Source organism: Phoxinus phoxinus (genome assembly GCF_949152265.1).
Source record: "Phoxinus phoxinus genome assembly, chromosome: 7".
Lineage (NCBI taxonomy): Eukaryota > Metazoa > Chordata > Actinopteri > Cypriniformes > Leuciscidae > Phoxinus > Phoxinus phoxinus.
Genome location: NC_136882.1, coordinates 15731465 through 15753799, shown reverse-complemented (window position 1 = coordinate 15753799; position 22335 = coordinate 15731465). Strand labels below are relative to the sequence as shown.

General features: G+C 38.9%; 2 protein-coding genes across 2 annotated transcripts; both read right to left on the bottom strand.

Moving 5' to 3' along the window:
- Window positions 1-14: 14 nt before the first annotated feature.
- cfap65 (cilia and flagella associated protein 65) lies at window positions 15-17816 on the bottom strand. The gene is made up of 33 exons (XM_079619239.1): window positions 17663-17816; window positions 16824-16903; window positions 16203-16372; window positions 14684-14786; window positions 14277-14443; window positions 13899-14098; window positions 12180-12304; window positions 11864-12086; window positions 11521-11789; window positions 11167-11364; window positions 10564-10953; window positions 9593-9730; window positions 8770-9009; window positions 8245-8469; window positions 8017-8163; window positions 6753-6918; window positions 6111-6239; window positions 5682-5895; window positions 5462-5590; window positions 5191-5367; window positions 5035-5101; window positions 4841-4951; window positions 4322-4513; window positions 3685-3834; window positions 3441-3584; window positions 3004-3120; window positions 2204-2341; window positions 2063-2107; window positions 1735-1958; window positions 1508-1633; window positions 646-945; window positions 403-537; window positions 15-241 (listed from the first exon to the last, which is right to left on the bottom strand). Exons 2-33 carry the CDS (start codon window positions 16896-16898, stop codon window positions 103-105), a joined length of 5373 nt encoding a protein of 1790 aa, XP_079475365.1. The 5' UTR covers window positions 16899-16903; window positions 17663-17816; the 3' UTR covers window positions 15-102.
- A 685-nt stretch (window positions 17817-18501) lies between these two features.
- On the bottom strand, window positions 18502-22128 carry mnx2a (motor neuron and pancreas homeobox 2a). Its single transcript, XM_079619500.1, has 3 exons — window positions 21434-22128; window positions 20572-20732; window positions 18502-19559 (listed from the first exon to the last, which is right to left on the bottom strand). Exons 1-3 carry the CDS (start codon window positions 21855-21857, stop codon window positions 19206-19208), a joined length of 939 nt encoding a protein of 312 aa, XP_079475626.1. The 5' UTR covers window positions 21858-22128; the 3' UTR covers window positions 18502-19205.
- Window positions 22129-22335: the final 207 nt, after the last annotated feature.

Genomic DNA, 22335 nt, shown 5'->3' with positions numbered 1-22335 from the left:
ACTACACCAGGATTGTCATTTTGAATACAGTTTAATACGAATCAGTCTCATGCATGTCATACAGTGATATTGAGTGTTAAGTTAAAAGTGCGGTATGGCTCATTACTGCTCTGGCTCCAGGTTTGAGACTTTGGCCTGGGTAGACATGTACGGGCTTGGGCTGGTCACTAGGGGGCGCAACAGCTCCTTTCTCTTATTAGATGCAGCACTGGACTGTCTGTTGGAGCCAAGGCTGGTTTTCCTACAGTACATATACATAAAATGAGAAAGTAAAGTCTTGGCTAATATCTCTTAGGCTATTCAAACAAGAGTCAATGCCACTTGAGTGCATTTCTTGCACAGTTTTTTTTTAAATCTAATCCTGATAAAGTGAGATTAAAATAAAATGTAGATGCCAGTAACCTGGAAGAGGAAGGCGGAAGAGCGATGATTCGCGGTCGAGTCGTCAGCACCAGCTCACCCAAGAAAGCCTCCATCATTAAGTTCTGCAAGGTGTTGAGCAAAATGTCCTCCATCAGGTCACAAAACTCAGGAAACCTGCAGAAAAGAAAGAGAGAACTCACTAGGACTCACTAATGGACAATTTATTAGTTTTGCAATTTATCATTGCAAAACTAATGTTGACTGATTTAAAACAGCACACACCTGCGAATGGACTCCTGGACCTTCATTTTTGTCTCCTCCTGTAGTTCTTTCAGAGACTCACGGTCACACTCACTCATGGGTCTGTCTGCAGTGCTACAGTTTCTGGTGTAAGTCTTTGCTGGAGTGGCACTGGACACACCGGACACTTCTACAGGATCCTGGCAGCCTGCAGCAGAGCGGGGTAGAGTTTGTGCGGGGAGCGCAGGAGCCGGAGCGGGTCGCAGCTGTGTGAAGTACAGCACCTGCTCAGTGTCGCCCTCTACCAGAGACTGCTGGAACTGAGGCTCATCTAAAAGACTCCTGTAGAAGACAGTGAACGTGTGTGAGCTCACATTGAGGAAGACTAGGAATTACAATTATTCCATTTAAAACGACAGAAGACGTGCAGAATGTGCGTTACCGTTCAAAAAAATCGGGATCAGGTTACTTTTGTGTTTTTGAAAAAAGTCACAAGCTCTTGAGGCTATATTTACTTGATCACAAATACAGTAAAAACAGTAAAATTGCGTAACATTAGTCAAATATTTCTATTTTAAAATGTCTCAATAATCTCTCGTGACGCTCTGCATACTTTTGCGCACTGAAGGGAGGGTGAGATAAACGCTAGCTTGCTATTGCTAGCCTCTCTGAAATTGCCCACCCTACCTTTAATGTTTTTGTGGAAACCGTGATGCATTCTTTTCAGGATTCTTCAAAAGAACAGCATTTTTAAAAACAACATCTTTTATAACATTATACAATTATATAACATGTCTACTTCTGATCAATTAAGTGCATCATTTTTTATAAATAACAGTAGTGCTTTCTTTCAAAAAACTTTGATTGGTACTCTATAAATTAGACAATGTAAGTCAAGACATACTGTAGTAAAGAATTGAGCACGTGTGTGATGACGTCTCTCTCGAGACCCAGCGTGAGAGGGGGCAGGTTTGCAGGAAGATGCCAGCTCTCGCTTGTGCCAGACAGAGAACGCTTGGGCTGCGTAGATCTGAGAGAAATATAATAATAGACATCAGACTTTGTTTACCTCAAACTAAATTTCAATGAAATAACTTCCAGATCAATGCTGACTTTTGCACCCCATTGTACCTGTTGATGTAATGAGTGTTGAACTGAGAGGGGAAGTGTGTCTGGTACTCCATGAGGCTGTGAGAGCGTGCGGTAACACCCAAGTGGAGCAGTGTAGGACAGGGAGGCTCGGGGCGTCTCCTCCTTTCCTGGCCTGTCTGCTGCGGGACCCGCTGTTCAGCCCGACTGGGTCTCGCTGAGGGACCGCCCACTGCGTGATCACTGCTACGAATGGGCGGAAGGGCCTGCCACATGGGGAACAAAGCCTCTCATTTAGAATGTACCATGTAAATTAAACTCAGAATTTGGGTGAATCACATAACTTAATTGTCTTGTCTTTGTGGTTTACCTTATATTTTCTTGTGCCAGTTTTCTGTTCAAGCACTGCACCTTCCTGAGTATGATAATTCGTTTTTTAAAATGATGTTTTGATATGGTGAATGGGATGTGAAAGGCTACTTGTCAGCGTTAAAGATGTGTTATTTCTGACCTGAGTGCATTTATCCAGTTGCTTTGTCTGCAGCAGGTCTTTCTCAGTGAGTGTAAACTCATATTTCTGTCTCTCTGTCTCCTCCTCCCACTGTCGCAGGTCTTTGTGATACTGTGCTAGCATATTCACAAGTGTCATCTGTCAAAGAGAGCCATAAACATTTAGATCTGTTTCCCGTATACAGTGACCCCAAAATAATGTATGTGGATATTATATGAATGTCAGTTCTAATCAAGTTCAAAGAAGTGCGCTTGACTCAACATTGAAAGTGTAGTCATGATTACGTTACATAACTACTACTGTTTGGTGTCAGTAAGATTTTTTGTTTAAAGATATTAATAATTTTATTCAGCAAGGATGTGACATTAAATACTATATTACAAATAGATCCTGTTCTTTTAAACTTTCTATTCATCAACGAATACTGATGAACCACAAAAATATTAAGCAGCGCAATTGTTTTCAACAATGATATTAATAAGTCATGTTTCTTGAGCACCAAATCAAATCATCTGACACTGAAGACTGGAATAATGATGCTGGAAATTCAGCTTTGTCATCCAGGAATAAATTACATTTCAAAATATTTTTTTAAATTGCAAAAATATTTCACAATATCACTGTTTTTGACTGTATTTATGATTAAATAAATGCAGCCTTGGTAAAGATAAAAGACTTCTTCCATAAACATTATAAAATAAAAATTATACCGACCCCAAACTTTTGAACGGAACATTATCAAATAAGCATACTGTGTCTATATGTGAATGTGTTCACTGGTGTATCTTTGTATTTGTCACCTCACAGAGGAGGTCTTGTTGGTAGAAAGCGGGGCTGCCTGAGGCCTGTATTGTCACGATGCAGAGAACACTTTCCCCTGGTGCAAGACGACCACTCATAGGACAGATCGTTACAGTCTATGGTCAACATTACAAACAAACACATGCGATCAATAGTCAATATATACTGAGTAGACTGGCCATGTTATCTGATCAATACAAATGTTTCTGTGGAGCACAAAAGGAACATTTCTGAAGAATCATGCACCTCTTTTGCACGCAATGACAGTATATAGTTCCATGGTGACAGTTCATTTCTGTCAAGCTCCAAAAAACAACAGGGAAGAACTATAAAAGTGGCTCATATGACTTTCGCACAAACAAATAGTATATGGGTTTGGAATGTCATCAGAATGTTCATTTTGTGCATGATCTAATGAAAAAACAAATCTACACACCTGCTGGCATTCTGTGCTTGTTACGTTCCACTTATACAACACTTGGTCTGTGTATGACACATTGGTCAAAAAAATAATGCGTGTACTTCGAGAGCACACTGGGATATCACCAAAACACACTCTATCTTCAGACAGGAACACCACCTACACACACAGAGAGAGAGAGAGAAAATTTTTCAGCTTCCATTTATCATTTATTGTGGAACACTTCTTATACATGGCTTGTATCATCAAGCGCTCTTACTTGTCCAGGTACTGGGATTCTTTGAGTGCAAGGCACAGTAATACGCCCATCCTGTAGTTGAATGGGTTCTGACTCTCTTTCGTCAAGGCCTTGGCCCTCAAATGTTACAAACATGCTGTCCCCCTCCACCACATGAATTGGAATGTCCACCTGTAAAAAATGGAGTTGTGTACCAAACTCAGTACAAAACACTTAATGTGGTGTATATTAAAGTTGCCAAGTTGTCTTTTCAAATAAAAACTATTGTTATTACAGTAGCTACATAGACTGTTTTTAGTAGCATGAACAGTAACACCACATTTATTTTAATATTTTTATTTTCTATAGAATATTGCAACATTTATTATAAAATATTTCTCCATACAAATTTTTTTTTAATGTGCCCTCGTAATCTTTAATTAAAATAACTCCTCCTCCCTCTTGCAGTGACATCTCTTCTATGAAGACTCGAGGGCGGGACAACCTGGCAAACCACAACTGACTACAATCTAATCAATTCCTGATTATCCAAATTCCAAAATCAAGTCCCGCCTACCAGAAGCCGTTTCACTTATATATGTCACAATAGAGAAGAAAAGATTTTTGCAACTTCCATTTCGTGGCAACTTTAAGAGGATGTTATTGTGGAGTAACTAACACTGTATGTTTTAGCCTCCAGTGGGGAGAAGATCCACTCCACAAGGGCGGTGTGGCCTGGCTCGATCTCTCCACCAGGGTTCATACACTGTAAGATCGGGTGACTGAAGTTCTCCTCCATCAGCTCCTCCAGTGGAGTGGTGTCGAAGTGGTACCTCAGTGGGAGAGTGCCTGCATTATACAGTTCATACACCTGCGCAGATGAAACATTTAGCGTATTTGTGACTATTAAATATAAACAGATGGTATCTAGCAGATGACTGTAAGAATCTGCCAATAATTAAACAATGAATTTTTTTTTATTTTTTTTTTATTCACTTTATCCACAAAGGTTCTCAACCTTTTTGACTTCAAGGCCCCCATTGTCCAAAAAATATATATTTGGAGACCTCCTTAATCTATGCAACAGTTTATATACATTCAATTCCAGGATTCCAGACGGTTTAACCACAAAATTTTCTTTAGGGATCCCACTCTTTTTAACCAGGAAAAAACATAAATTCAGGTAACCTATACCAACCTGTTTAGGGGGGCTAAACCCACCAATTGCCATCGGGGCAAAGATGTGCCGATTGGAGGAAAGGTGAATGTAGCGTCTATCTCTTTCCACAGTTATTCCTGTAAAATTCAGCTAAAAAAATCGAGAATTATCAGCATACATTGTTTGCTAAAAAATTATGCATGTGCTGTAATGAAAAGAATCATTTGTCTCACCAGTATCTCTCTTCCACGTGAAAGTTTCAACAACACAGGAAGACGATCTGTCCCCACAAATTCGTGTCTGGGAGAGAAGCATATGCCTTATAGTTTTCTGTGCACCATAAAACAACACTTCAGTGCAGAATCATTACAGTGCTTTTTTCTCCTGACCTGTATGTGAATTGCACTGTCCTCTGTTGGCCGGGTTGGAGTTTACCAGAGCGTGGGAAGATGGAGAAAAGCCTGTGCTCCTGAATCTTCATCAGGTGGAGCTCAGATGGACTGAAATCTCCAGTCTCAGCCCAGTACTCCAACTCAATCTGTTGGTCCTCTGGGAACAAGAATGACCTAAAGGGAGACCATTTTGATAACTTCTTTATATTGCCGGTGTGACTTTATTTGCTACCGTAAACTATCGGCAGACCAAGTAATGGATCCTCACCACTGTACAGGAATGCTTCCTGGGTTCTTAAACAGAAGCAGAATGCTGGTGGGGTCTGAGCCCAGGGGAGCAGCGCTGAAGCTAAAATCCATCGTGGCTGAGGTAAAGATAGAGGGGCGATGTCGAAAACTGCAGAAGGTTTTAATAGATATCAAAAGAAAGTTTTATAACGGTTTTAATTGAAGCTAAAAAAATAATAATACTCTGTTTAAAGTATTGCCTGTGTCTAGTGGGCACCCTGAAGGTGAGCTCAGATGGGCTGGGATCTCTGCGTAGATAAGTGTTGAGTGCATCCAGATTGAAGAGGCGCCAGAGCTGAAGTTTACTCAGCCCTTCCACATTGCCACAGCTACGGACATCCATCACCTCCATGGTGGGATACACTCCTTCAGCCTGTACATGGCATATAGATTGGGGCTCTCCTCCCACAGAGCCTGGGCACCAGAAAAACAAATTTTACATTGTGACATTTCCACATATTCTCTCAAATGTGCAAAATGGTCAATTTGAAAATACCAGCATGGTTCAGTTTGGTTTATGCTGGTTAGTGGTGGCCAATACAGGACTAACTTTTTGGAAGGTGTTTCAATATTGTCTAATACACACACAGGAATCACAGCTTGAAGCGATTCTTTTTTTAGTACGCTACCAGAGGCATTGAGGATGTGGTAACTGATTGTCCAGCAGTAATGGGCTCTGCGAGCCGGTCTCACTGTGCAGCGGATCGGTAGCCTGCAGTCGGCAGGTATGGTTCCCTTTACATTCTCCATCTCCAGAACTGAATAATAATAATAATAATTTGAATTATGTTTTTGAAAGAAGTCTCTCACCAAGGCTGCATTTATTTGATCAATAATACAGTAAAAAGAGTAATGTTGAAGGATATTATTATAATTTAAATATAACTGTTTTCTATTCTTTTTTTAAATGTAATTTATCTCTGTGATGGCAAAGCAAAGCTTTTCAGCAGCCATCAATTCAACCGTGATACATCTTTTTCAGGATTCTTTGATGAATAGAAAGTTCAAAAGAACAGCATTTATTTGAATAGATTATTTTGTTGACAATGCAAGTCTTTATTGTCACTAATCCTTAATTAATAAAAGTATAAGTTTAGTACAACCCCAATAAAAAAAACACACACACACATCATTTGTATATAGCTGAATATACCTGTATATAGTGGTTAAAGCCAAGTGTATATAGTGAATCATTTAAAGTGAGACACAGAGTCCTTGAAATGGCAGTAAACATATTTTTAGGATAAGAATAGTAAGTTACTGAGTCCTACCCAAAGGATCTTGAGTCATGTCTTCAAGGAGTCCTGTATCGGTGACACTTTGCTGTGTGGTCAGAGAGTAGCTGACGGCACAAGGGCTGTCGTTCAGTAGAGAAACTTCAAATGACTTACAGCTTTCCACCAGCACCTCACCCAGATCTATAACAGGTTGCTCTGCCTGAGGAAAAAATCATTAACTTACAAACAGTTATGACAATCATGTTCTTATAGAAAAGTGTGCATGTCCAAGCCATTCAAACCCAAGGTCACTAAACAAATGTAAGAAAATCTTTGTCATTGATAAAGTAAACTCTGTTTGTACAGATGGTCAGATGTTCTTATTTCCATTCAAGCACAAAATGCTCTTTAGATCATTAGATCATCATCTTTAGATTATCTCATGATAGCAGACATACATTGGAGAGATTGTGCAACGTGTATTTTCATCTGGAAGATGGCTTTTTAGGCCGTTTGTATGTAAAACTGCTGTTTATCAGATGTTTGTACACAACAGATGTCTTCCAGATGAAGTGTTCTTTAACTGACGTCTTAAGCCCGGGACACACCAAGCCGACAATCGGCCGTCGGGTAACGTTGGGCCATTTTTGAGCGTCGGCCGACGTAGTTGGCACCGTTGGCTCCAGTCGGACGTTGTCGGCTCTGGTCGGACGCCGTCGTTTTTTTTGGGGCCGATTCAACAAGTTGAAATCCAACACATAGGGCCGTCGGTGAAAGAGGTAACTCTGATTGGTTGTTCAGCTTAGTGAACGAGTCAGTGCACGAGAATAATAGCAAAACAGCCAGCAAAGAAGTCAAAACGGCACAGATAGAAGGCTGTTCTAATGTTACGTCATCTTACCTGAGTGTTCCTTGGCGAATATTTCAATATTAACATGAGCAGAGTGGAATAAAGGAAGTGAACAGCAGTATTGATATTCAAAACGGTAACCACGCACTGCTTTGTTTACGGTTTGTGTATCTGCAGCCTGCAGCGTCGGTTTCTCTTTTTGAATGACGAATATAGATGAATTATCTATTAATTAAATAGACCGTTGTCTCATTTACACGCAGGCGCAGAACGCAGAACGTGCATTCTAGCCGTTGTTCTCTCTGTGTGTTTAAGTGCAGCTTTTCCCCCCGACGCATGCGACGCGAGGCGACAACACAGTCGGCTTTCATCAGCGCTAGTTCTTTGGCGGCAGTTTGGTGTCCCTATCTTTAGAGATGTACGATGATGATCTTCAGCTTTGTGCGAATGCAATCTAATGTAACACACCTGGAGAGAGCCTTTGGATGCCAATCCAACAGCTTTAATGGTAAGACGGGACTTCTTGCATTGTGGTGTTTGGACAGGCCAGAACGTGAGACTAGGCTTCATGTTGTACATCATCTCCTCCTTTGGAGCAAAGGACCACTTCTGTACCTGAAAACAAACAAATGCTTTCAATCAATAAAGATTGAAACTACTATGCACCCAAACACCACACTCATGCTGCAGCCTTACCTTGGATTCATTGGGCTGGAGAATGTCTGTGTTTGGCAGTACAGTCAGAACCCGTTGGTCAGATCCACAAAGCCTCCACTTGAACTCCATCGGCACCCTGCTCAGATTCCTCACCCGCAGCGTTCGCTCAGAGCAGGAGCCCACTGCTGTGGGCTGAAAGAACAGGCTGCCACCCTCCTCCACGCTCATGGAAAGCTTCTCTGCTACAGCAACCACATTCAGTACCTAGAAAATATTCATTTGTAGGCTAAAATGGACCATGAAACCACTTTCCAGCTTTCAGTTTAAGAACTTTTGCTTTTTAATGATATTTAGAAATTTCCATTTGGCAAATGAAATGAGTGACTGAAACACAACAGAATCATTATGTGAAGATTCTTGTTTTCATGATTCTAGATTATTCTAGTCAACTGAACATGCTTCTCTGTTGCTCAAAACGTTTCATCACTCATCCACTTGGCTTTAACCAATCACTCCGGCAACTCACTACATTATGTTATTTTTTGTAAACATTATAGTGTTAACCTGTGCGTGATTGGGGCTGGCATTCAGTTGTAATGTCAAAGGGATACCGGAAGAGTGATCTGGAGATGGAGTGCATCTGAATGTGAGGATCTGGTGGCTGCCAGCTGGCACCAGACCACTGGATGGCAGCACACATACTGATGGACACTCGTCTGGGTCCAGTCTGAAGATCACTGGCAGGTCTCCTGTATTCTGCAGGAGAATACTGCGGTATGCTAACTGTTTCAGGGCAGGGAATACCTGCAGGGAGATGGATGGTGTTAAAACCTTATAAGTATATTTGCATACAGTCTCTTTCCATTTATGCTCTTTCATTACATATTGGTTGTGTCTGAAAGCTTAGGCAGCTGACTTGTTGTCTCACTGCCCTATCAGGCAATGACTCTGCAAGCCTTTGTGCAAGCAGGCTTCTGAGGCAGCAAACCAATTTAATAATCTACAACAAAATAGAGAGAGCTTTGGTGATACCTAAGCAAATATTTTAATTACTACAATAGTAACTTCTCGCAAGAAATGACATCAAAACTGGAAAAAGTTGGTCACAAAATGTACATTTACGCACAATCTGACCACCAACTGCAACTTTCAGATGCAGTATTTATTTTTTAGCACAACTTTCTCAGGATTGAAAGCATAGAATTGTGGGAAATCATAGTACATCTGTGCTGCCTTCTGAAATCAATCAGATGAAGAAATGTCAGTAAACAGGATATGTTATGAGCAGATGTGCCTTCTTGCATTCGTATGCTGCCTGCAGATGCAGTGTTCTTCAGATTTTGGACACACCCATTATTTTGAAAGATGTCACCATTGTCAGACTTACTACTTGAGGGTGTTGAAGAGAGATGTTGGGGGTGAAGTGCTCTTTTCCAGGCTGAAACGAGTGACCGCTCACCCTGACTGTAAGGCACCAGGGTGGACACAAAGTCTGATCCTCCACATTTCTCTGATCCTTCAGAACCTGAGGATGACAAAAGCAAAATTTCAAGTCAATTAAACCTTTATGCTCAGAACTGGATGGCAGCACAGAAATCATGTTCACGTTATTTCCCATTTACTCTGACTGCAATTTAATATCTGGAGGTCACCAAATCTATATACTACCCTGCTGGTCCCCAGCATGGGAAGCAGGAGTACTGATGGACCAGCTAGACCGGCTCAGTTTTGCTTGAAAACAGCATGACCATGCTAGTCCACCAGCTAGATCATCAATACACCAGTATAAACCAGTCTAGACTAACATGGAATTCATGCTGGTTTATGCTGGATTTTTCAACAGCTGTTGGTTGCTTTAACATTAATGATGCGTTGTGCAACTGATCATGGCTTTTGAAAATCTGAACACAAACTAATATTCCGTATCATTATTACTGATGTTGATGGTAAAAATAAGATTTACTTTAATTACTTTAACAGAAATCAGTTTTCTTGCTGGTTAAAATGAGGGGAAAACATTTGTATATAAATTGCAGTCATACATAATAATGCATTATATCATGGACAGGAAGAACTTCTATCATGAATCAGATTGACTCAGAATGTTGAAAACTTCTACGCACAATTTTTTAATTCTATCACTGTATGTGGACAGAGACCATTTATATAGAACTATGACATTTCTCATTGTCTAAATTGTCTATTGGTAGGCGCCACATCTTAATTGCATATAGTTAAACTAGACATTTCAATGTTTCAAGACATTTTGTCATTCCGCTAGTTGAAAATTAATGACTTCAGGTCCCTCTGTCACTGTGAATCACTATCGGTGTGAACGTCTCTTTAGTCTAACATTACCTTGTAAAAAGTGAAACACTCAAGCTGTGCTGCATGGAAGATGTTCTGCTGGTTGGGACTGTATGTCACTCTGAAGGCTGTGGTCTTTAGTGGGCCCAGCTCACAGGAGAGAGGAGAGATGGAGAAAGGGGACTCAGCCTCATTGGACCACGTCAGACAGATCTTGCCCTTGGTGTGGTTGGTGATAGAGACTGACTTAGATGCTGGGCCGTCATAAAAAAGGAGCTCAGAGGGCTGAACTGTAACATGGGGGACGGGGAATCGGGTGGAGTTTGAGGTGTTGTAAAGTTCTGTTTCCACTTCAGGTGCGGAATTTACATGGAAATACTCCTCCAGAGGACTGCGTGGGTTGAAGAGAGGTGTGGAATTGCCAGTGTCCTCTGCTGGAATCTAATGAAAGTTAGATGCAAGGTTATGTGATGTAACATCCATGTTTTATTGTCACATCCACGTTTTATTTTCCAGGAAGATTTCAACTTTCTTTTTAGCTGTGGTACACCCAATTTTTTTGTGAATTAAGTATGATTTTGAGTATGAGGATAGGATTTGGGCCTAAGAATTTAAAAGAAATGGAAGGAAATCTGACTTGGAAGAAACACACACCTCCTGCATTTGCAATGCTCCGCTATCATCCAGTTTTAATCGGTGTTCTTCCAGCAAGGCACTCAGTAAGTCAGGAGGGTAACAGGTGAGCCCTCGTAGCAGATTTAATCTGTAGACACTCAGGTGTCTGGGCTTTAAAATGGCTGGTTTCAATTGCTCTGAGTGACAGGTGCCAATCAAATCCATAAACAGTGGCTCCTTTAATAAGAAAAGCAGAACTACACAATCAATCAAATGAAAACAAGTTAAGAAAGAGTAGATATTCAACCAAGAAGCCAAAAAACAGACCGACAGACAGATAGAGATAGATGGATGGATGGATGGATGGATGGATAGATAGATAGATAGACCTACCCTGTGTAGCAGCAAACAGATCATTGTCTTGTGATAAGCTATAGGGTTTTGTGGTCGGAACTTCACAAGCAGGGTGAGTTTGCTGCTGCCTGGCAGAGAGCCACAAGGCTTATCAACACTGAACACACTATGGCTGCCAGTGTCCACATCAAACTGGTAATGAGCCAATACTGCAGAGGAGTTGATGATCTGAATATTGTGTGTGACCTCTGTGCCCTCCTCAATACAGCCAAAGTCTAGTACAGAGGTACTTAGAGACACCATTGGACCTATAGTGGACAGAAGAAGACGATCAAACAACGTTTGATATGTTTATTAGCAGATGTTTGGATATGTATTGTACCTATGCTGGTGCCTGACACTTTGAGCAGGTCTTCGCTTACAGCTCCAGGACAGGTAAGACAGAGGTAGTCCACACTTATGCTGTCCACTGTGAGTGGGGAGAAGCAGATAGGGACTTTCAACACTGAATGTGGGGCGATCTTCCCCTCATGCACCTCGCAGCTGAACACAGACTCCATGAGAGGGGGTCGTCTCAGCCAGGACAGACTGAATGTTGTGCTGACCTAACGGAGAAAGAGAGTGACTCTGAGAGAGAAATATCTGAGTAATGTCTAAATATTCAATGAGCAAAGAAAGCAGGGTGGAGGGAAACATACAGTGGAGAGGTTGTAGATCTCAAAGTGCTTTTCATGAGAGTCTCCTACTGCCACACTGCCAAACTCAAGCACCTTGCATCCTTCCTCCTGTCCCATGCAGCTGATTTGGAGGCGGGGGTACTTGGCTGTGGAAAGGAAGTTAAATGGGATGTGAGATCGTTTTGATATTAAAATACTTATTCCCAGTTTAACATGCAGCGACAACAATGCAACACTGTGGCTCTGCAGTACTAACATTCCTCTTGCATAGCAACAATGACTCAACCAATGCAATGAATTTGGAGCAGGATTATTTGTCTAACCAATGAATATTCATTATTTTTGTAATAACAGTGACACCCACATTTTAGCGCCCTTGGATTAAACAATTTTTTGTTTACAAATTTTTTCACAAAAGTATTTCTACAACCAAACTAACCTCTCATATGAATCATAACTTTGTAAACTATTATTTGAAGAAAAAAAAGTATTTTAAAATCAGGGAAAACATTTTTTTTTACAAGAGGAAATAAACTATAAATCCCCTAAAGCACTTGAAATTACATAATTGAATGAAAAAAAACGGTTAAATTTAAAAAATTTGGTTAAAGTAAATTTTGGGAGTGAATGGAAACTAACTCAAATTTTCTGGAATTTGGCTTTTAAAAACCACTATTTTGAATAAAGTTGAAATTTCACTTCTAAAATCATATATCATAGATTAACAACTTCTGAGCTCATGGTAGGTCTGCCGTTAAAGGTTTATAAAGAATCGTTAAATATTTATTTCTCGACTGTACGTAGAAAATGAATTTTACAACTGAGAAAAGTTAGAAAAGACCACAATATACCCAAAGTTGGCAGGTTTGGTTCGATTAAAAAACAATTCTGGTGTGATTGCTCTGCACTGTAAAAACAAAAAAGTTGCTGCCTTCAATTTTTAAGTTCCATCAACTTGGATATTTTAGTAATTTCAACTTAAATTATATTAAATTGCTAAAAACACATATTGTCATAACTTACTGATCATATAATTATTTTTTTCCCCATTAAGTTAGTGCGGTTCATTTGAAAAAGTGTAAACGCTGCCACTCAAACCCTAGTGGGCACCAAACAAACGGACCGAGAACCGAGAAAAGGTGGGTCTCGGTCCGCTTTCGAACGAAATCTGGTGCAGTGCGACTGAAATATGAACACAACAGGGGAGCACATGGACCATCCAAGCGAACCAAAAACAAGACGTGATGTCACATGATGAGACCCAAAAAAGGGCAGAATGCATCCATTACAGCTCAGTACAGGCGTTGGAACCACGTATTCTTACAACAGATATTTTTTGTGTGTGCGGAGAAACTCCTGATGCTGTCTTGACTCCTTTACGCATTTTATAAGCTCTTAGCTGGTAAAAATACCCCCATATGTACGCACATCCATCGAGCGCATTTAGCCCAGCACACAGCATTGGCCAGTAACTTCTGTCGCTAAATATATGTAATAAAAAGCTGTTTTGTATCTTTAGATTCGCTGTTTAAAATGACAGAGTGAACGCTAAGGGAACGAGGACAAAATGTATCATTTTCTTTGTTGGTCCGGACCAAAAGAACCGAGAGAACCAAATCTACAAGTTTAAACTGTGCGTTTTGAAATTCTTAAAATGTTGCACAACCAAATTTTAAGCATCATTATCTTCTTTGACATTTAATTGACATTTAGAGTCAAACAAAAGCTTAGTGTACTCACACAGCCCACGCAGAAGTACAGTACAGCTGCTCTCCCCATCGTCTCCGAAAGCACAGCAGGCTTCGGCCTGGCACACTACAGCCTGCTGGGGCTTGAATTCTACTGTAACCCTGCGTTCTTCTCCAGGCTTTAACTGTCCAGTCTCAGGGGACAGCTGGAACGGAGGATCCACAAACCACCTGAATCCTGTCTGCAGCTTACTAGTGGGAAAATGTGCATTCGAACGTTTTACAATTCTGCATTTTCTCCATAACTCGGCTGCCTTTGTAACAACCTAGTTTCCAACAAAATAATACCCAAAGTACAATACTGTGAGACACAGAGTAGTTGAAACATTCTTTAGGTGGCAGCTCTTTAGCCATGCAAACACATCTTTACCTGGAATTACGAAAAAGGAAGCTGGTTTGGGAGCTGTGGCGGGCAGCACAGGGTGGCAGGATCACCGTGTCTGGAACCTTCAGGGCATGATGAGGAATCACAGCTCGCAGAGACACCTGGAACGTGCCTTCCTTACCCCGAAACTCTATAGTGTCCACATACTCACACTGGAAAGAGCAGGGCAAGAAAGAAGTCTATACACAAATCCAAAATATATTTTTGCAAAATCAATTGATGTGCATATTAAAGTCAATACAATACAGTTTTTCTAGTCATCTAAATCAGATCTGTCATTACTTGCTGTGAATATTGATTATAAAATGAATTGTAATTCATTATAATCACAGGAATATTGATATAACAAGTTTAAAATGATATAACAGATAAGAAAGCGAATTAAACTTTACTTTTTTAAGAGGCTGAAAGGTAACTGGGAGTGAGAAAGATGTTCCTGGGCTCAGAAGGATGGTCTGAGGATATGGTGTTTTAAAGAACTTGGACTCAGGAGGTCTGAAATTGACCAAAAAAAACAAATCCGGTCAGTATAATCCTGATAAATTTTGGGTCAGAAATATTTTCGTGAAGATTAAGTTAAATGTAATACTTTTATTTAGCAAGGATGCATTAAATTGGTCAAAAGTGACAGGAAAAATACTGTATTTATAATATAAATTCCTGTTTCTAATAAAAGCTGTTAATTTGAACTATTCATCAAAGAATCCTGTATAAAACTGTATTATGGTTCCCACAACAACATTAAGCAGCACAACTGTTTTCTACATTGATAATAATAAGAAATGTTTCTTGAGTATCAATTCAGCATATTAGAATGATTTCTGAAGGATCATGTGACACTGAAGACTGGAGGAATGATGCTGAAAATTCAGCTTTGCATCACAGGAATAATTGTATTTTAAAATACTAAATAATATGTTTAATGTTTTTGAAAGAAGTCTCTTATGCTCTTTGAGCCTACAAGTATTTGATCAAAAATACAGATTTTTTTTAAATATAAAATATGATAACAATTTTAAATAACGTTTATGCTTTATGCTTTAAAATATAATTTATTAAAGCTGAATTTTCATCAGCCATTACTCCAGGCTTCATTGTCACATGATCCTTCAGAAATCATTCTAATATGCTGATTTATTATTAATGTTGGAAACAGTTGTGCTTAATATTTTTGTATTACCTATACTTTTTTCAGGATTCATTGATGAATAAAAAGTAAAAAAAAAGAAAGAAAGAACAGCATTTATTTAGAATATAAATCTTGTGTGAAAATATACACTACCGTTCAAAGATTTGGTGTCATCTTTAAAAAAAAAAAATAATAATAATACTTTTATTCACAATGATGTGTCAAATTGATTTTTTTTTTTTTAAAGTGATAGTAGATTTATATTAGAAACTATTTCTATTTGGAATAAATACTGTTCTTTTTAACTTTTTATTCATCAATGAAACCTGAAAAAAGTATCACAGGTTCCAAATTTTTTTGAAGCAGCTGAGTATCAAATCAGCATATTAGAATGTTTTCTGAAGGATCACGTGACACTGAAGACTGGAGTAATGATGCTGAAAAATCACAGAAATAGATATTTTTTTTAAGTACCTTAAAATAGAAAACCATTATTTGATATTGTAAAAAAATATTTCACAATATTACCGTTTTTTCCCCAGTATTTTTTTATCAAATAGACTTAAGAGACTTATTTCAAAAACATCAAAAATAGTAATGTTTCTTTCCAAACTTTTGACCGGTACTGTATATTCAAATAGAAAACAGTTATTTTAAAGTGAAATTACATTTTACAATATTAAATGCAGCCTTTAAACTAAACCGTAAAATGACCCCAAACTAATTAAGGTAGCGTACTTGCCAGTACACTTAGCCTTAGTTAATGTTTTAAGTGGACTGACCTGATGGTGAGTCTCTGGAGTTTTCCATGTATGCTTCTAAGGAACAGAGATTTGGTATACTCTAGCCCTGGCTCCCAGTCCTCCCAGACCAGCTCAGCACAGGTCTCCACCCCAAAGAAGCAGTTTTGGGTTCTCTTCTGAAGGCCCCCTGACCTGAGGCTTGAGACCCTCTGAAAACAAAACAGGCACATCATAATGTCTATTGTATTTTTACACCAGCAGAGGGCATTGTATTTCCGACTGATAGCAAAAAGCCAATGCAAAACCATTCAACTTATCAAAAGTGGCAAACAATAGCAGAAGAAATGAAACAACAGTTGACATAAAAGAGTAATAATGAACAAAAAAATAAGAACTGAGGATAGAATGAATAAGAAATAGGAGCTAGCTGTCAAGTTGTAAAGGTAATTTTTATTGTGGAAAATTTGGTTTTGCGTGTATATATATAGGCTAGGCCTATTATATGTGTTGTGTTTAATTATAATTGTTTCACACAGTCAAAAAGGTTCCATTGTAAACTGTAGTGTGACAACCTGCTATAGCCTATATAGAGTGTGACATCTTTTTTCTGCACAATTAAAGTGGACTTTTTTTACTTTCAAAACACCTTATACATCTTACCTTTCTATGTGGGTTGTGTGTGCCTCCAAAGGGAATGCCTGAGTTCAGAGGATTCACTGGATTATCCGTCAACATTGCAACTAAAACAAACCAACAGAGGTCAATAGTGCTGTATTCGTGGGATTAAACTATTTCATATAGCTTTTGTATCAAATTAGATTAATCAGACGAGGCTGTAGTACTTAAATGATTTGGGACTTTATCAGAGAGATTTATCTTAATTTCTTGACTGATATTAATATGAACATATAAAGTCCATACTGCATTAGGCAATATCTGTATTACTTTAAACAGCTGCATGCTAGCCTAAAGTGATACATTTACATTTATCTGTTATATGCCTGTCTGGATCTGTTAACGTATATGGTCTGTTATAGACAGGATCTGTTATTTGCCTGTCTGACTCTGAGGTTAACCGAGGCTGGTGTAAATGTATGACCCTGTCACTCATTTCTGTACCTCCCTATTAGCTTAAGTGATTTGCTTTATGAAAATCAGTGACAGCAAAGGTGGCTGACTCAGAGGATCATCAAAAATGAAATGTTATTGATAAAGATGCAGTGGGTTTTCTGTTTTAGATTTATAAAATTACTCATCTTTTCTTTTTAACAAGGCGTTAAAACTGCATAAATTCTATAATTATGTTAAAATCAATCATACAATCGATTGCTAAACAATAAAAACAACTTATATTATTAAGAGTAACGTTATTACTATTAACTTACGAGTATTAACGTTACAGTCACACGCTTATATTAAGTTACGTTTGTTCCTTCTACGAATACAATCGCAAAACTCGCGCTATTTTACATTTTGTAGCCTACTAAAATATAACTTACCACAGTAGATTTATTTAAAGCAGTTATATCTCAAACAAGACGCCAAAACTGAATAGAAATGTGTCGATTTATTTGTTTCGCCATGCTGAAAGTTTTACTCCCAGTTCAGTTGTGTTCGAGCTCCATGACAACGCCGACGGAAACTGCTAAGGGACATTCTACATACAGCGATTTTTCTCAAAGACTCCAACAGTAGCCAGGTGAGATCGAAAAATGCAGGTGCAATTTTCCAAATGCGTGATAAATGTTCACAGTTTGCCACTTTGAGTGCTCGAGTTTCCTTTGGTTTGGCAGGGTATTTATTCCCGTCACTGCAATGCATTTAATCAACATATAAATATGTCCAATTCTAGCTTGACTGCACCTTCTCTGCTTTAATATTTAATTGTTGGCCTAACACCACACCCCTGTAAAAATGCTCTTTTGGTCATTGAGGCAATTCATCTTTTCAAATTAAATGGCCCGGTGACATCAGCATAAGGAGTAGATTATTTTACTTTCCCTTCATTAACTTAATTATTTGCCTATCAGTAAACCCCCCTGAGTAATTCATTTTTGAGAGGCTGTGGCCATAAATATCAGGGCCCTCGTTGTTTATAATGCACTGTAGATTCATCTGCGCTTTAATCACCATCTCTGTCAGCTAGAGGTTAAAAGGGAGAGGAGAGTGGGACGATGAATATGATGCGGGTAATATTCATTTAGTTTTAAACCTTTCGCCCATGTGCCAGATGCATAAACACAGCCTATACATTTATTTTTGTATGCATTGCAGCATTTTCACATCCTAAAAGAACAAAAAGCGTTCAATGACAGCAAGTGAGAGAATGCCTGAAACTCATCTTCAATTTTGTTTATTTCCCTTTGTCTCCAAATACATATTTTACCAGTGATCTTTGAAGGTCACACAATCCTTCAAACGGAGTCCTGATATCACGTTGAATAAATTAGATATATCATCTATAACAGTTAAATAACATTAAAGACACCAACAGCAACAACATGACATAAACTAATGGACTTAACTAATGAACCGTTCACAGTTTGCCCTTGTTCAATATTTGCTGAGGATTTAGCAGTTCCTCTGTGTTTCTTAGTCAATGGTTACTGGAAGAAAGCTGACACTGATGACCTCTGGGTAATCTTCTGTTCCTCAGCATCCACTCGAACGAAATGTGTTTAAGAGACCAAGCCAGCCTGTGACTTTCAGTGGAAAGGCCTCCTCATTTGGTTCAACAGCTGCTGTGTTTTTTTAGTTTTTCCTCAACCAAAATGTCCATATTAACATACATAGTAAAGAGTTTGATCGCATAAGAAAAACAAGTTAGTTTGAAATAGTGTACATTTGCAGTTTACAAGCAGCCTTCAAGAAAAAATATTAAGTGCAAATAAACTGGAAGACCATTTTCATGAATTATTTAAGACTGTAAACGTCAATGAACTTCATTTTGACATCAACAGCTTTCAGTCTTGAGGTGTTGTATTTGAAACCTTGATGTAGTTAGCAGTCCGATTCATGAATGGACATGCAGACTATAATCCCTCATAACCCCAGCCTGATCTTTCGGTCTCCTCCGATCTCTTCCAGGTCGTCGTCAGAGTAAGAGCCGTGAGAGCTGTAGCTCAGCGCCGAGCTGTGCTGCAGGAAGTCCGAAGGGTGAGGTAGGCTCACGCCGACGTTAATGGATTTTCTGAACTCTTCCTCTTCTTCTTCATCTTCGTCCTCTGCATCCAGATCCTCGTCGTCATCGTGTGCACTGCAGCGACTGAGGTCTTTGGCCTTGTTTCCTCTTTTTCCTGACTTACAGCCATCTGTTTCCTGCTGCTGTGCAGCCTGCTCTTTAGCTTTACGGCTGCGCTTCCACTTCATCCGTCGGTTCTGGAACCAAATCTTCACCTGGAAAATACACAAACATCACAATCATTTACATAAAAGTTGATCCATTGGTATTAGCTTTTGGGAATATTCAAGAGCTTTTTATTTGAATGATTATCAAAATTATTTTTGTTGTTTCTTTGTTCGTAATATGTTTTTTCACCTTATCCCTTCTTTCTCACAACCTGATTTCATGAGAAAGCATAACTATTTTACAAGGTGGTTATTCGTACAGTGTGACTTGTTCGGAAATGCATGATTTTTCTTTCTAATAAAGCTTGAAGGTATGTGTTCATGCTTGACTTAAAATATTAAGTTTAGTTAACTTTAGTTTAGTTAAGTTGGATATTTAAGTCATCAACAAATTTTAAGTTGTTATAACTAATCGCAGCCACATTTTTTTACAGTGCAGGCATGGGGCCTGTTGTACAAAACATATAATATTCAAATTTGCTACCATTTCGTTAAAACATGAAATAGTTATGGATTGCCATGCACTGTAAAAAAAAGTATATGATCAATAAGTTATGACAACATATGTTTATGCTTTAACTCAACAAAATAAGTTTTGCAATTTAATTTTTTTTTATAAGTTACACACGTTTAAAAAAATTTTAAAGTCAGTTCAATGTAATTTAAGTTGAAATTACTTAAACATCCAAGTTGATTGTACTTAAAAATTTAAGATATCAACTTTTCAGTGTGAAAGTGTGTTTTCTCCACACTATCAGTCAAGCATGAGAGACGTGGCCACAAATCCCTTACTTCTCCCAATCCGATTTCATTAGACAACTGTTTTACTGAAGTGCCGTTTCATATGAATCCTTACAATGTGATTTGTATAAAAACTGATGATTTTTTTTTTTTTTAAGTATATAAAGGTCTACCCCTAATCCCAACCAGCAGTGGGGCGTAAGCAGATTGTATGAAAACGTACAATTGAGATTGTACGATTTCATATAAATTAGCTATCAGTTCACTAAAACATTAAATTGTTATGAATAGACAAGTGAGTGTGTTGCTTTCTCCTCACCTGTGTCTCAGTCAGCATGAGAGACGTGGCCACTTCGAAGCGCTTGGGTCGGGATAGGTACTTGTTGAGTTTGAACTGGTTTTCTAGCTCTAGAAGTTGCTGACTGGTGAAAGCTGTGCGTGGTCTCCGGCACTTTCCAATCAAACCAGATTGAGGTGCCCCTGAAAAGAGAGTTTGTTGATGAAGGAGGTGTAAGACTTGTGCCAAAAAAACAAAGACATACGGTGAAGACACCAAGCAGACGCAGCAAACAACACATTCACCTCTTGTTACTCCCCCCTAATAGATAATGATAACAGCTTTACTTCAGTTTATTGTTGATGACAGGGCTGGGAGATATTGCTTTAGCGGGACAATAAAACACCAGAGAGCACCATTAACTTAATGAAAATTCAATAAATGCTACCAGATAACTTTATTGATGAAGCCCAGGATGTTTTAAGTGTTTCTTTATAGTTTTCCTTTCGATGAAGGCAGTTTTAATGGAGTTGTCATTTATGATGCTATGAAAAGACTGAAAAAAAAAAAAGCTTACATTATAGTTCCGTTAGCAGTAAATACTGATTCAATTAGGCTAGAGAATATTTATGGCAAGTGAGTGCACTTTTTGCAGAGAGAACATTAATATATTTTTGGATATATAAAGGTTTATAAATGTAGGCAATTTTTTACATTATTTACTATGAAAAAAAAAACTTGTAGCAAACTTAGTGGAAATTAGCATACTTTTTTTAAGTTTTACAATTACATAGCTACATTAGTGACATCATTTAGACATTTTCAACGGCTCGACAATACATTTTTAATTCTAAAGAATAGGCTATTTAAAAAGTAAACCTTTCCGCAGAAGGGACACACATACCGCTGTAGTCTGCAAGGCGAGGCATTATGAGTCCTGCCCGGAGCCAGTGTTCTAACGGAAATGAACCGGCCACGGCTGCTGCTTTCAGGTGCTCCGGGTACGGATGCGCAAAACCAGAATACGCGAAGGTGGGATGTTGCGCTCCAAATGCCGTGATGGAGTACATAGGTGAGGGATACATTCCTTGCATAGACCCTTGAGAAAGTGACGTAAATCCCGGGTGAGAAATGTTTAGCATGCCTGGTTTGGGGATGACCCCTGTCTGAAGCTGAAAAGCGCGAGTAGGAGAGTTGTGTGTCCGTTTGCATGTTGCGGGCTCGATGTCAATGCCTTCATTGCACAGTCCCGGGGAATCCTCGCGAACTATCCGCTGAGAGCTCTCTGACAACAGAGCGTCTATTCGAAAGTTCTTCGACTTATCCATGGAGCCGAACTTTAAGTGTCAAGTAGGAGCTAAAATATGGTTATGAGTTTAAGAGTTCCTTTTTTTTCCCCTTCACACTATGCCTGCATTTACAATTAACTTTTACTTTGACAGTCGGTAATATTGTCTAATTCTTTAAGACAGTTGTGGATATTTTGTTACCATGACTGATTGTTTTCATCTCTATACCCGTGACGCAACGCAATGCCTGGAGCGCGAGCAGGCTTCAGTTTTTGACTGTCTCGCGCTCTAGCACGCTCCTCCTAAACACTCTCTGATTGGTTCATTTGGATGCCCTTATAGTTGAGAATCTTCCAATACATTCTAATGAATTCACTACACATGAATTTATTTCAACATCAAGCCATAAAATTCACATCACTTACGACTTATCGGTCGATTGATAAAAATATGAAATATTATAAATTGGCCACACAAGCATTTGTTCTCAACAATTGGTCTTATGAAAATAATTTGT

Bases quoted from the DNA above. Each gene is read 5' to 3' on its own strand.
- cfap65 (XM_079619239.1), bottom strand. From the start codon at position 16,898: ATGTTGACGGATAATCCAGTGAATCCTCTGAACTCAGGCATTCCCTTT. The intron at 14,099-14,276 runs GTAAAGATGTGT...TTTTCCCACTAG, and splicing joins TTCCTTTTTCGTAATTCCAG to TAAGCTGCAGACAGGATTCA. The intron at 8,164-8,244 runs GTAAGGCTGCAG...GTTTGTTTTCAG, and splicing joins TCCAGCCCAATGAATCCAAG to GTACAGAAGTGGTCCTTTGC.
- mnx2a (XM_079619500.1), bottom strand. From the start codon at position 21,857: ATGGATAAGTCGAAGAACTTTCGAATAGACGCTCTGTTGTCAGAGAGC. The intron at 20,733-21,433 runs GTATGTGTGTCC...CTCTCTTTTCAG, and splicing joins TCGCCTTGCAGACTACAGCG to GGGCACCTCAATCTGGTTTG. The intron at 19,560-20,571 runs GTGAGGAGAAAG...TGTATTTTCCAG, and splicing joins TCATGCTGACTGAGACACAG to GTGAAGATTTGGTTCCAGAA.